Here is a 14,497-nt window from a genome sequence, read left to right as displayed (position 1 = left end):
GCAGAGTGCGCTGATTTGAGCTGAGTGGAGGCCAGAGCCAGTCTTTGAGTTTAGAATGATGTTTATCAGGGGACACATTGCGCTGCTAAAGTCATTACAGAGTGAGTGAAAAGCAGAGCAGAGCACGTACATGTCCAATGCTCAACGTCAAAGCTCCTCTGTCTATACTCAGGGCCTTCAGAAGTCTCCCCCCAGCGCCCGGAGGATTAGCGCCCTCTAGATGGGCCCTTTCAGCGCACATATAGAGTGACATCAAACAGGCTGAAGGATGAGCAGGACAAGCAGGAGAACAAGCACAGAAACATATGCTGCGTGGGATAAAGAAGCACTGTTCGGAATGCCATGTGATACTAATGTGGTGAGGGCGCTGGGATGGGAAAAGGAGGATGATGAAAGGCAGAGGTGAGTTTGAAACACTGCACCTTTAATGTGTCCATGGGAAATACAGGCCTGTGTATGTGACTGGGAGATGAGAGGGAGAAGTGTGCTTTTCCAAAATTAAAACAAAAGTTATTGTTTTGTGCTGTGTGATGATGGGACACGTTTGATACAGTGATGACACAGTTGTACATTAAACAGTATGTGGCTATATGAGAAGTTTGTCCCGCTCCCACTGAGGTTAATAGGAGCGTGGTGTGATGAACATGAAGTCATCAGTCACAGCTTCATAATGACAGAGCTAAGTTTGAGCCCACAGTCCTGTTGAGGTCCATTACTCATGTTGGTGCAGATGTCTGCTGTAGCAGGGTGTGAGGAGGAGAGGGGGGAGAGAGGGGCAGCAGGTGGAGCTGTCTGTGAGCCCAGCTGAGCTCTAAAAGCCAGTGCTTAGCACCCACAGCTCAGTCATCTGGCCTGTGCTGTCTCCAGCAGCCTCTCGACAGCCCATTCCTCATCATTTAGCCCTTTTTGGCAGAGCCCAGGGCCCTTCTAATGGGCCGCTCTGAATGCTTCCAGATGTTTGTTTATTTGTTGTGCAGCGACTGTAAAACAGTTTACTCTTACTTTGGATGTGTTCCCACTGCTCCATTTTGGCTGCAGCGCTGAGTCGCAGTGCGGCTCAGCCCACATGTAATGAAAGTAAACTGGCAAACAAATGTGCGGCGCCCCCTGGGTGTCATCAGCAAGGAGCGCTTTGAAACCTGCCTTCCTCTGGGAGTCTAATAACAGTTGTGCACATTTAAGTTACATACATACAAAGTAGCTGGAAGCAGGCCCAGAAACACAAGATGAAACACCAGTGCTGGTACTGTAGCACGTCTCTGCACACTGCAGGAGAGTACAACAACAGCTCTTTCATTTGGAGCTGTCAGCGCTGAGGGATGGTCCGCTCACTGTGGATGGACTCTTTACTCTATACACACACACTAAACTTTTCATTAACATCCTGTGCATGCAGCACAATATATCAATCATCGCTGCACGTGGAGCGGTATAATTAGATCTATAAGAAGTCGCTCTTCAGAGGCATCAGTGCAGCGGTGACAGAGGTAATAAATAACCCAGTGTTGTTGTGCTCTGTGAGACAGGGCTGTGCAGGCTAAATGTGTGCTGAAGGCCAGTGTTCATGAAGACGCTACTGTAGGCGGAGTGCACATCCCACATGCACACACACACAGAGGTGACAGGCTGATGCTCCCCAGGCCTCTGCACAGTCCACTACTGCCACAGCACTCCACTGCAGCTTACTTACAAACGTCCCCTCACCTCCGCCTCCCGTTATCTCCCTCCTCTCTTCCCTTCACTTGTGTCTATCTGCGGCCCATCGGAGTAGAATGGGTGTACTTCATTGTCTGTCTGTGATAGGTGCTTGTCCTACAGTCATGTCCTTGGTTGCAGCTCTCGGTCTGGGCAGTGACCTGACAGGACGGCCCCTCCTCTGGGAGCTCTTGGTGCTTGTAATTACCTCTGACACTGGGGCTTTGGGGCGGATGCACAGGTGACATGGGAGGGTGTGTGTGCTGGGGTAAGAGTGGTCCAGGGGGGTGCTTTGGAGTCTAATGCTTCAAACGCACGGGATATATGACAAGGGTTTCATTGTTCGCAGATGATTGCAACACGATTTCCATAGAACAGTTAAAGTAGCAGGGTCAGGGTCCAGATCCTTAACATTTTTATTTGTATTTTAATATTATGAGTAAGAGCTACAAAAACAAAATGCGAAATCAAGCCTTAATCATGCCAACCATCAATAGCTAACTTAAAGTTCTATTTAGATTCAAGCATATGTGCATAAACTTGTATCATTCTTCATTTAAGAGCTCGGAAAATGTCTTTTTTTTAATAGAAAATCCATGTACCAGTTTCTTTAGATCAATAATGAGGCTTACAATGAACAAAATGTAGAAATGATGGTCTATGTATATTATATTTTACCACTAAGTAATACAAACTGTAAGTTGGCTTTCTTATCAAAACAAACATTTGTACATTTGCAATTAAAATTGTAAACAATGTTCAGATACGTCATATGGGACAATGATTAGCTGGTGGACAGTAGATTTCGAAGATTTCTTACAAATATTTAAGCCAGAAATGCTGATCTGGGACAGTTAAGAAGTCACCACAGAAGGACTGGTAACACCTGGTAAATCTGTAATGTCTTTTTAAAAATTGTACTAATAATTTAAATATTCTCAACTAAAGGAATAGGATTGCGATTGTCTTTGTAAGCAAATGTACAATATGTTTTTGGCTTACTTTCCTTCACTGTTGACACCAAACGCGTCGTAAATTGCCTAGTTCTCCATGAAAAACACTGCTCTATTGAACAATAATCCACCATGCACAATATTGTTCCACTGCATTTGTTCATATCCTAAACTCACCCTAGAAGCACTTTGTTTGGAATCAGCGTGAGAAAAATGCTCTTTGTTTTAGCCTCTATTTTGCCACCAGCTCTCCTCCCGCCCTCAGAGTATCACAAGTGTAGATTTGAAGAACATAAAACGCTGGGTTTGGGACGCAGAGAGGAGTGGAAGGGCGAAGATGAGAGCTCTGTTATCTAAGGCTCCAGCGCCGCATCATAAAAATAACAAATGGAATGAGAGGCGGACGCACACATCGTCGTACAGGGGGGGAAGAAATTTCTCGTGACACCCCCTCACCTTTAAATGTACCCAGTTACAAAAAATGGGGCTTTTCTTGTCCACACGTCCATTTTGAGACATTATTGGAGACATTTATGGGTTGATCAGGCCTTGTCATTTTTATGTGTTGCAGAAACAATTCATCTTAAAGGGCCCATATTACACTGTTTTCTGATCTGTTATAATGTTGTTTCCTCATCACAAACAGACCTGGAGTTGTGTTTTGTTTCAATCACACACGTTTAACTCACAAATCCAGTGTGTGTTCTTGTTCCTGTTCTTCTCTTAAACAGAAAACACTCTGTTCCACCTTGTGATGTCATGTGGTAATACAGGAAGTGCTCTTTACACCTTCACTAGAAACATTTGGATAATTTCAGCCCTGGAATTGCCGATCTCTACTGAACAAAAGGTAAAAGAAGCTGTTAACATGAAAACTACCACTTTATGACATCACAAGGTGGAACAGAGCATTTTGAGCTATGGAAATCCACAGAGTAATAATAAAGTGTTACTCAAACATGTGTGAATGAAACAAAACAACAACAGGTATGTTTTTGTGGACACTCAACAACATTCTTACATTTTAAAGCATTTTTATCGTCCATGAACCAGGAAGTAGTTAGCATGCTAGTTGTTCTTAGCACAACCGCTCTGGCCTCTGAAAGTTGAGAGCAGTGATTTAAATGTCAGCACAGTGATTAATTATGACGCTAGGAATGTGTTAGGAAAGTGAGGAATAACTTAGGGCCACTGCAAACTGTTTTAAATGCACTTGTTCTGTTTTTCTGACCATAAAAATCAGGTATAGTGCCTTTTAAATCATTCAGGGGCAAATAAATAGTACATTCTTAGCTAAGTTGCTAAGGTGCTAACATAAATATAGTCTGTATCTCTCTACACAAGTGGATATCCACACTAGAGCTACAGTCTCTGGAGCAGTGGTCAGTCCTCCATGTGTTTAGCATCAGCACAGACAGGAGCAGAGATGGATGTGTCCGGAACAGTTGTTATGAAGGAAACAACACAAAGAGGAGCTTATTGAGGAAAGCCCGACTTAACCTTTCACTGTTTTAGTCAATAAATTATGACGCCGGCTACAGGGGTCATCTGCACTGCCATTTAGAAGCACAGACATCTCTAATCACCTAATGCACGCCAAAAGAGTGAAATCAACGCATTAAAATGTATACGCTCTCTAAGAAGTGTAGCCCAAATTTGAGTTTAAGAGAAAAGGCGTTTCGTATAGACCTGTCACAATAACACATTTTGAAGCATGATATATCGCTACAGATAAATATTGTGATAAACTACTTTACGCCACTGATGCAAGGCCTGAGCTGCAACACATAAATAGCAGAATGAACTAATAAGTAGCCATAGAAGTCATTTATTCTAACCTCTTATCTTAAAATCTCCCCATTTTTGCAAATAAATTGTATACACGAACAATATATACTGAAGTTGATATAATAATCGTGACAGGCCTATTATTGTATCCAGGAAAATTGTGTCCTGAGTAATAAAGATAACTGAGTTGAAAAGTATTATTAGTACTAGTAAGTATTTTTTGAAGGTAATAATTCTGTAATGTCCTCTATCAATAATAACCAGTCCCAGGCATATGTCAGTACTAACAATCAGCGACTGCTTGGTTTCAGATAACATCATAACGTTCTATAGGTCTGTAATATATAATACAGATGGGAACCAGCAAAAATTAATATTGTTCTTGGGTCTAGTCACTGATAGAAATGATCAGCTTCAACATTTGTGAATTTACCTTTTGGATATTTCAAACAGAAAGTACAGTACATTCTATCATCTGAAATCCACCACAGTTTGACCCCATCCACAGACTACAGACACACATTCATTGCTTATGGGTTGGGATCACTGTCAGAATAGTAGTTTGGACCGTGACCTCTCACCTCTGTGGTTCCGGGCGTCCCTGGACCCTCGGGGTAAAGGCGTATACGGCAGAGGGTTACTGTCCACGTTGGCCTCACTTGATGCCTGCGAGATAGAAAGAAAACTATTAGTATTTTTTCCCCTCAGGACCCCCTCCCCTCTTTGGCGATTTTGAAGAAGTTTTTGAGAAAATATAGCAAAAATATAAATGTCAGTATGATGGCTGGGGCAGTTTGTGTGTTTTTGGCTGTAAAAATCTTCCTGATTGGCCGTGGACAGAGCCAATGGAACCTACAGATGCCTCAGGGTCTGGAGAGTGTACACAGAAAACTGGACCAAAAAAGGAAGCAGTTATGATATGAGGCCGGGGATTTTTAAGTGACATATTGCCATCAACCCTAATAAAAACATCTGGACCAATTTGAGAAGGAAACTTTAAAATGTTAAAGAGAGGGTATTTTATTTCTAAGGGCTATTAACTGCTCAAACATAACATTTAGATCACCATGTTACCTTTTCCCCCTTTTTCCTTTCCCTTTGCTCTGTGTGCTAAGTCACTCCCCCTTCAGAGTGATATCCTAACACAATCAGTGCACATCCTGTTAATGAAACTACTGCATATCGGGGTTGTCAAGTTACTGTGTACAGTTTTTTATCATAATTTTGTAACAAATTGCCGTGTGAGAGCATGGGTGACGTAGGCGTGTGGACTTGTGGGTGAGGAGGGTTCGAATAGTGCCCAGGAGATATCGTTAAATTACTGAAACATGCATGGATGACATCTAAAATCTCTTCAGGCATGTTTCTGATAAGGGAACGGTGTTGTAACATGATAGAAAAAAATTGATTCTGCATAACACCCCATCTTTAAGGATATTAAAGTACGTTAAAGAATATTTTCTATTATTAGTCACCTCATCTAGGACAGTATAAATTGTACAAGTATTTGCTACAACTATGGAGCAATGATCTGCTAAAACCATCACAAGAGAGCAGAAAAATGGTTTGGCCACCAACCAGACGTGAGGACTATAATCAAATATCGCCTATACAAATGTTAATAAAATGGTCTCAGGAGTGTGGAACAGACCAGACGAACCAATGAGAGAAAGAATATATTATTTTCATTAGGCCAAAGCCAAAATATCAACAACATTACATGACAAAATTAGCCTTCTCTAGCATTTTCTCATTTGGCTCAAACTTCCCTGACTCATGTGAACTCTGTTTTTGGTTCAGCAGTTTTAGGGGCTGGTCTGTGTGTGGCAGGTGAGGATTTATCACTCCTCACATGGTGCGGACCTCCAGCTCACTTTACTTTGATGCTCTGGCTCAACGGCACGGTGGCACAGCAGAGGTCCTAACCCCCACCCGGCCGTGACCCTGCGCACTGGTCAACTAAAGGCTAACCGTCACTCACGCACAATGTAGAACCTGGCGCTGGGGTCAACCTGCCAAATAAATGCCGTCTAGAATTTAGAGCTCTGATAAACAGCTGTGTGGAGGAGCTGTGGTGACAAATGCTAGTAGGAGCAGACATTCCCAAACAGGTCAAGAGTTTGTTGCATTGTTGTTGCTCCGCTAGCGCTCTCAAGGTCCAAAACATCCTCTTCCTTCTGCTAGCCTTTTAGCGGCAAGAGCGGGCACTTTATCATGACACAACCCTATCTGATGCCTTTGCACAAATACTTTCCTTTTCCTCCAGGAAGGAATCCACCAGGCCTTTAATCATCGTGGGACGCCAATGACAAATACATATTAGCCGTGGTTGTGCGCTGCATTTTTCCTGCTTTTATTGTTGTTCCTCTACATGGCCATGCATAACCTTGAGAAATGGCGAGGCCTGCACTGTTAAATGGAACCATATTCTTCACGGGCAAAGAGAGTGCTGTGAATTGAAAACGATCACATAATGTGCTCCCTGATAGCATCTCTGAAAGGCATTAAGGCCGGACAGCATGTGTCTCATATTACACTGGGAGAAAAATGGCTAAATAAGCGCATCGTGAGAGTTTACTGCGCTCGCCACCGGACCGTGCGTTCGGCGAAGAAATATTCACTAATAGAGATGTTGTTTGAGAAGAAGGTGGTTTGGCCTCTGCCACCTGCTCGAAAGTATATTCAGTACAAATGCAATGTTTACTACAGGGCTTTGCTTTAAAATAATAATATTAAAACTGCTGTACCAGATTTTTTGTCAAAGTAAACTCTGTCCTGCCCGATTACCTGTGTATTGCAAATGCAGATCAAAGGGTCAAAATGAGTCCCCTGTGCGCTGTCTGCGTCTAATTGTAATTGTACCGTTTGTATTATTTGAGAAACAAGTAAAAGTTTACAGTGATGGCAAAACTCTGCTCTGGCCTCTGAGAATTGTGAAAAGCACTTATAAACTCATCGTGGTGAATGATTACGATGCTCACGTTTAGACTATTTTAAAATGAACTAAAGTAGTAAAAATCAGAAACAGACAAGGAGCAACACACAAGAACAAAATACAATCCTCTTACAATTCTTATAACCAACATTATTAACAATGTTTTGTATATATATAAACATTAGAATTTTCCATATTACCCTTTATACAGGCAGGCTTTGTGAATGAATGGTTAGCTTTCAAGCCTCACAACAAAAAGTGACTTGGACTTAGCGTCTGGTTGGGATTCCTCCAAGTGTAGTTTCCATATGGACCTAAAACATGCACGCTAGGCTCGTCCTTTAGCTAGGCACCTTCTGACCCTAAACGTAGCTAGACCAGAACTGCAGTGCCATTGTGCCAATAATCTGTCAATGGAAGAACACATCTGACTGGTTCTTAATGACAGGAAGTGTGATCCCTGCCGGCTTATACCTCCTCTCCACGCCTGCTTGAACGATCACAGCACTGGGCCTCTCCTCTTCTTTTTTTTAACCAAAACCAATCCCGCTGCTCGCCAACAATTAATCTTCCTTGTTGCCATGTTAAGAACAGCACCACCCGTAGGCAGGAGGAGAAGAGGGGAGGAGTAAGATGGAGACAAGTCCGCCCCTATAGTCCAGGAACGCAATGGGATGCCAGTCAAATTTGTCCACTCCAAAAAAGTCCCTGTACCTCCCAGCTAGCTGTCCTTAGTGTGAGGGGAGATGATCAAAAAAAGAAGTTCATTCAACATGTGTGCGGTCACTACCAGAAGAGCCAGACCACACCGCATCCATCAGACAGCTCCCCCATGTCAGGAGCCAGGAGAGCCACACGCACTGTACAAAACCATGGAGCGAGAGTATGACTGAAGAGGTGGTATGATGGGAAATCTGCAAATTCCACTATAAGGAAGGATATCTATATTGCATGGTCAAGATTATACCAAATAATACATCATGTGGATCTAAAGTAAACTACAAAACTATAAATACTACTACAACCCCGTAAATGACAATAATACAAGCCATAAATTCTGTCTTAAAGCAACACTGTGTCACTTTCTGGAGATGGCACATAACCTGCATGAATACAAGGAAAGAGAAAGTTAAAACTATACGTTGGAACATTCTGTGGAATATGTGGAATATTACGTTTGTAGAGATGCAAGTCCACTCACGGTAAGAACACATGTTTTTTATTTTTGTCTATTTTATTAGCAAAAAGTTTACATGGGGTTTTAATTGAAATATTGGATTACAGGGCAAAATAAATACTACAGTAATTAGGTTTATGTTGGTGAAATATGTCTGGGTGCCATGTTTCTGTGGCTCTGCACAAAGCATCTTGTTTGAGCGAGACGAATTTTATGTTCTGGAAGCAGATTTTAGTTTTCCAAAACAACTGTATTTTTCCTGTATTATTTTGAACAGAACCAGTGAGTTATGCAAGATGAAAAATAAATATTTATGGGAGCTTGGTGTTAATCTACATAACTATATTAAGAGATAATGTAAAAAAAAGATGTTACAGTAAATACAACACTTGCACAAAATGGGTTATTTTAATCTTTTATACAAATTAAAGCATCATTTCATTAATCCAAAAATAATTCCAGATGGACACTGACGATGTATTTTTATTCTGAACCAATCTTTTGCACACTACCACTTACAACACAACATTTAAACAAACCTTCTCTGTGACAGTTCCTGCACTGTCCAGGGGGAGGTGCTGCTGTGTCATCTATGTACCATCCTCCCTTCTTTCCCTCTCTCTTTCTCTCTCTCCTCTGTCCACATTAGTCTGAACATTGTTTTAATTTGCCAGGCTCCGGGGCATATGTGAGCTCTCCTATCATATCTGCGTGCGTTGTAAGTTATGGACACCGCTTATGATAATGCAACACAAATTTAGACTAGATTTCACCCAAGATATTCTTAAAAAGTAGATAGAAAAATGGGCACGGAACGTCGGAGTTGTGGGTGTGGGCAGAGAGAAGAAGCTGTGTTGGATGTCACGATGAAAGATGATCCCCCGGCTGGATAATACATCACCCCAGCGCTGTCTGTCCGCGTTGTTATGCGAATAAAGGCTGATAGACCCACAGGCAATGGTGATTATGACTTCCAACCACCAGAGAGAGAAGCGAGGGATGGGAAAGAGAGAGAGAGAGAGAGGGAGGAAGAGAGGAGAGAGAGGGGAGAAAGTACACCACCTCCACAGCAGTCGTCTCAGGAGTGGAGAGATCTGAACGAGGCAGGAGAGCTGTTGACACAATCTGGTAAACTTCAGAAAAGTTTTGCTAAGAACTGAATGATTTCGGCAGGGTTGTCAAAAGTATCGAAAATCAGATATGAAGCGATACCAAAAAAAACTAGATACTCATTTGAAAAGGTATCGATACTGAAAAAATCAGATTCACAGGACAGAAATGAACCTCATCAAGGAATGTGACGCGATTAGATTTGGGATTAGTGTTTTAGTAAGATGATTCAGTCCAAAGTTTACATTTTAAACAACGTCAACAATGTTCTTTGGGTGAAAACTGAAACAAGAACTGCTGAAAATGATACCATGCATTTCATAACATCAAGGTCTAAACTACAGAGTTCGAGGGTTTTATAATAAGACCAAATATTTTGTTGTTTGCAGGGGAAATGATCTTATTAAGTTAATTGTGATAACGTCTTGCACTTGCACATTTATATGATGTAGATATGAATGACACAGCCATCAATAACAAGCTCGCATATTTTAACTTTTTTGTTTTCTTCAGTGCGCTCTATTGATCCTACTGTTAAGAGCTGAGTGTAAACAAGGTCAGACTGTATTTGTGAACGTGGAGGTTACAACTTTAAAGTGAATTAAAAATGTTGTCATAATATATTTTATCTACTTTATTAAATCAACCACAGTGCTTGTGTAAAAATCCATTCAACTCTCTATAAACTACTTTTCATTCAGTTCATTATTACAGAAGGTCACATTGTTTTAATAATATTGTTGTGCTATATTGTATGGTATTGGTCTGGTATTGGTATCTGGGAGTGTGAATTTGATTTGTAAAAACTGCTGAACTACCGTGAGTCTTTAGTCCTTAATCTCTAGTGTTTTTAGTGAAAGTGTCTCAAGTCTGTGGTCTGATCTGGACACAGCTGGTCCCTGGCCTCAGCTCACCTCCTCCTTAAGACTGACCATACAATCTAATACAATCTAATGAGAGCACAGTGTACACAGCAGCCTCTTATCTCCTCTACATCTGGACAAGCAGACAAAGTGCTAAAAGGAAATAAATGTGTCCTGACAGCCACATCAAAGAGCTGAGCCAGAGGCCGGAGCTACTGAGGGCACAGGAATGTTGTTGCTAAGCGCTGGGTTAGCCGGACCATCGGGCGCACTCAGGGCCTGTCCCCCTCAGAGGAGCAGAGGGAGGGGAGGGGCGGGCTGCAGAGAGAAGAGAGAGGAGAGAGAGAGAGAGAGAGAGAGAGAGAGAGAGAGGAGAGGAGGCTTTGTAGCTTAAAGCAATTGTTGGAAGAAACAAGCCTTCTGTTTTGTTTTCTCTTGACACTATTTCTGCTTTTTGTGCGCGCAAAAGACATGTATAAAAATGTCTTTTGATATGTTTTCTCTTTGGGTCTGTATCAAACTCTTCTTTGTGTCTGAGCGAGGAACTTTTTCTGCTCTTGTCTGTACAAACCGCTGCCTCTTTGTGATCACGCAGCAGATCAGAGGAGACACAACTTGTGAACTGATTTGAGTCAACATTTAATGTCGGCGTGACACGTTTAGTTCTTCACTGATGGAATATTTTATCAGTGGTGTCTCGCACTTGTGAAGTTCAGGGTTACAAACAATACAACACTTTGAGAGAACACAAATAAGTAAGAGTAGCTTGCAGCGCCTTGCAGCATGTTAGGGCACTGATGAAATGGTGTAAAAGACTCCCTGAACTCTGAGAAATATTGAATCTGTGCATTTGACTCTTGAGCATTTTTAAAAAGTTATCAAACACAAAGTAGAAGACAAGTGAGCCCATGCTCACATTCAGAGGAGAATGTGTACTGAGGATATTACAGTGTGTTCAGCTCTAGAGCAGTACCAGGGGACACTCTTCACTGCTTTACTCTCTGACCCTGATAATGGAGCTATGAGGGCGCAGGAAGCAGCATTGTTTAAACAGCAGTAGTGTGTAGTACATTCACACTGTGTTCTTTGGTAATGGCACAGCAGAGCAGAGCAGTGGAAGAGTGTGGCCGTGCAGCACAGCAAGCCCACTGAGTCTCTATTTAATGATTCACCAGCAACACTACTCCAGTGGTCCAAAATGTATCATATGATCAGTGATCACAAGGCACACAGAGCAGGCACACAGAGCCAACATGGCCGGCGTGGCACACAGAGCAGAGGTCGGAACTTTGGATGGTAATCACCCGTAGCACTGCTCTGATGGTAATAAGGCTGTGTTTATTTGGAGCTGGACTCTTTCAAAGTCATTCGACCTTTGGATGACGTCTGCTGGGACAAGTGTAATGAGGGATTCTGACTGGAGAGACCATGTACTACAGGTACACTTACAATTAGCCCCAAGCTATAGCATTCAGCTGTGACCTTTCCACTGGCACACACTAAGATACTATCTTAGGAGTGCAATAATGTTTTTTTAAGCGTAAAGCAGGAAAATGAGTATTTAAGGCATCAGTGCATTTAAAAAGCTGAAAATAATTTCACCTCATTCACACATCTATGTTACATGTAAAAAGTTACATCTTCAGTTTGTGTGTTGATGTGTTAAGAAGAGAGAAAATAAGGTTAAACACATTCAGTGGAATAGAACAGGGAAGACGACAACTTTGTGGTCGTTTATTTGGCAGGAGTCAGACTTTTTGAACTACTTCTAGATGACTCTAGCATTGGTATTTAAAGTTTTACAGTTTACAATATTATATATGAGCAGTCATACTTCTCCAAAGACGCGCTGACAATAACTCGGGTAGGTGTATACTGTACTAGGATACACAGTGTAAGTCCTTTTATCTCTCAGGCTGTAAAAGTTTCATATCCGAACTTTCCATTTGACCAATAGCTTGAACACTACCTGTGTTTTATGTTTGTGAACTCTTCCAAACAAGTAAGAATAAAGTTATGCTGTGTTTTGATCCCTGTGTGCTGATCTTTGTCAGACTTTTTACCTTATTTAATCTGCAAAACTAAATATTTTCATCTCTCCCAAACATCAGGGTAAGTCTCCACGGTGACACATCTGCTGCGATTATGGGCTGCGGCTCACGTCAGGCCTGTTTTCCTCACTGTAGCATGTTAAATAATTGAAGAGTTGTGCAGCGGGCCTGTCACCGCGCCTTGTCTCCTGTGTTTCCTATGCAATTAGACGCCCTGAGACATTTGAAGAGACCGCCACCAAAAGTGACACGTGAACTTAAAGGAAATTAGCTCTTCACACGAGTCACGGCTGAAGGTTACTTAGCAATGCTTTAAGAGAGTGAAGTGCGTTTGACTCCGAGACGTAACCGCGGCGACGATTGGCTTTTCCGTTGGCTTCCGGGAGACAGATCACAGGCAGATAGGAAAGTAAGTTTGACTGGAGGCATGGGGAGAGAACAGAGGAGAGAGGGGGAGAGATGTGTCGGGATAATGAGATCTCTTGATGTTTTTCTCGGGGAAGATGCAGACAGATGCACAGCTCCCATCTTAAAGGCGAAGGTGCCGACGTAGTACGGTGAAACATTTAAGACAACTTCAAAACGCAGCCAAAGAGTACTGTATTTGAGATAAGCAGTGAGCGCGAGCTGATCATATAAGTAAATATCACAATAATGCACAAGAATACTTCTCTGTATTAGACTTGAAGGTGATGTACTGATATCGTCTTAAAACCATAAAAACAAAACTACCTCATTTTAAAGTGGCTCAAACATATTCCTCATTTACCTTGCACATTCTTGGCATCATAATAATTCACTGCTATTAGTTTGTAAGAGCTTTTTACAATTTTTGTTAACAATTACTAGGAACCAGCGTTACTTCCTGGTTTGCAAATGGTAAAACAGATGCAAATTAGAGGCTTACAGTTTACATTTATTACATAACTATAAAAATTGGTACTCCCATTAAGCCAATCCATGCAAAGAATAACATAAAAACAATAAAAAAGGAGAGATACTACAAACTACTTCTTCTAGCTGACCATGTCTTAAGCATTTTATCATAAAGATTTGTATCTTTCAGAAAGAACATGTGGGATGAAGTGGAACGGGCTTGAATAATGGAGCAGAGAGGACAGAGAGACTTTTGTTATTTGTGGCATTACCAATGTGGAGCAAATGTAGTGCTTTTAATAGTAAGGTTAAACTGTGTTTTTCAAATCATTTTTTTGAAGTATTTCTCACCGGTATTTTTTGTGCTACTGGAAGGGGTGATGAGTCCAAGTCTTTCCTTCTTAAAACATGACCTGCATGGAGATAATGTGACATAATAGCAATGTATGGGTTAAAATCAAGAGTTAAATTTATACATTCTTCTGATAACTCTATGAGAACTACTCCCCCTGCTGACCGTTACATACATTAAAAGTCCATCCGATTTACATAAACAAAAGCTTTTCCAGTAATGGCAAATCAGTTGGGCTGAACTCCTAAATTAAAACCTGCATTTCATTCCACTAGAGTAAACAGGAGTAAAAAAAATGCCCTGACACCCTTCCAGCCGACATCCTCTCCCCTCCAGATCCGCGCCGCCTCTATGATAACACTGTCATCTCCCTCACCTATCATAAGTCAGGGCAAACGACGCAGATCCGGCGGGTGCTAGCACAAGCCTCTGCGGGCCTGTAAGCTGTATCATTACACCATGTCATCTTTATGGCACGGAGCTCTAATTACACTCTGCCTACTCCATTTACCCAGACAGGGCCGCAGCAGGCAAACAAAGCGCTCACAATGGACGGCTTTCTGGGCGCAATGGGAGAACAGTCTCTGGTTGTGGGGTAGGATGTGAGAAGGGATAATATGGAGGTGTAGGAAAGTCGAAGTAAATATATCAAAAAAGGATTTAAAGGTGCTGTACCGTATTTTTACTGTCTTAAAAA

The 14,497-nt window shown here is 41.8% G+C and overlaps 2 protein-coding genes across 2 annotated transcripts in view; one reads left to right on the top strand and one right to left on the bottom strand.

The window, feature by feature from the left end:
• kcnma1a (potassium large conductance calcium-activated channel, subfamily M, alpha member 1a) overlaps window positions 1-10,903 on the top strand; it is a 293,601-nt gene extending 282,698 nt beyond the window's left edge. Inside the window, exon 34 of the transcript XR_008648957.1 lies at window positions 10,890-10,903. The gene's annotated coding sequence lies outside the window, so the exon portion shown is untranslated. The remainder of the gene's footprint in view (window positions 1-10,889) is intronic.
• Window positions 1-14,497, bottom strand: part of lrmda (leucine rich melanocyte differentiation associated) — a 248,002-nt gene that overhangs the window by 27,615 nt on the left and 205,890 nt on the right. Inside the window, exon 6 of the mRNA XM_055227013.1 lies at window positions 5,018-5,102. Within this exon, the coding sequence (XP_055082988.1) occupies window positions 5,018-5,102 (85 nt within the window). The remainder of the gene's footprint in view (window positions 1-5,017; window positions 5,103-14,497) is intronic.

Source organism: Periophthalmus magnuspinnatus, chromosome 15, assembly GCF_009829125.3.
Source record: "Periophthalmus magnuspinnatus isolate fPerMag1 chromosome 15, fPerMag1.2.pri, whole genome shotgun sequence".
Lineage (NCBI taxonomy): Eukaryota > Metazoa > Chordata > Actinopteri > Gobiiformes > Gobiidae > Periophthalmus > Periophthalmus magnuspinnatus.
The sequence above is the reverse complement of the archived record's forward strand: the minus strand, read 5'-3'. Positions and strand labels throughout refer to the sequence as shown.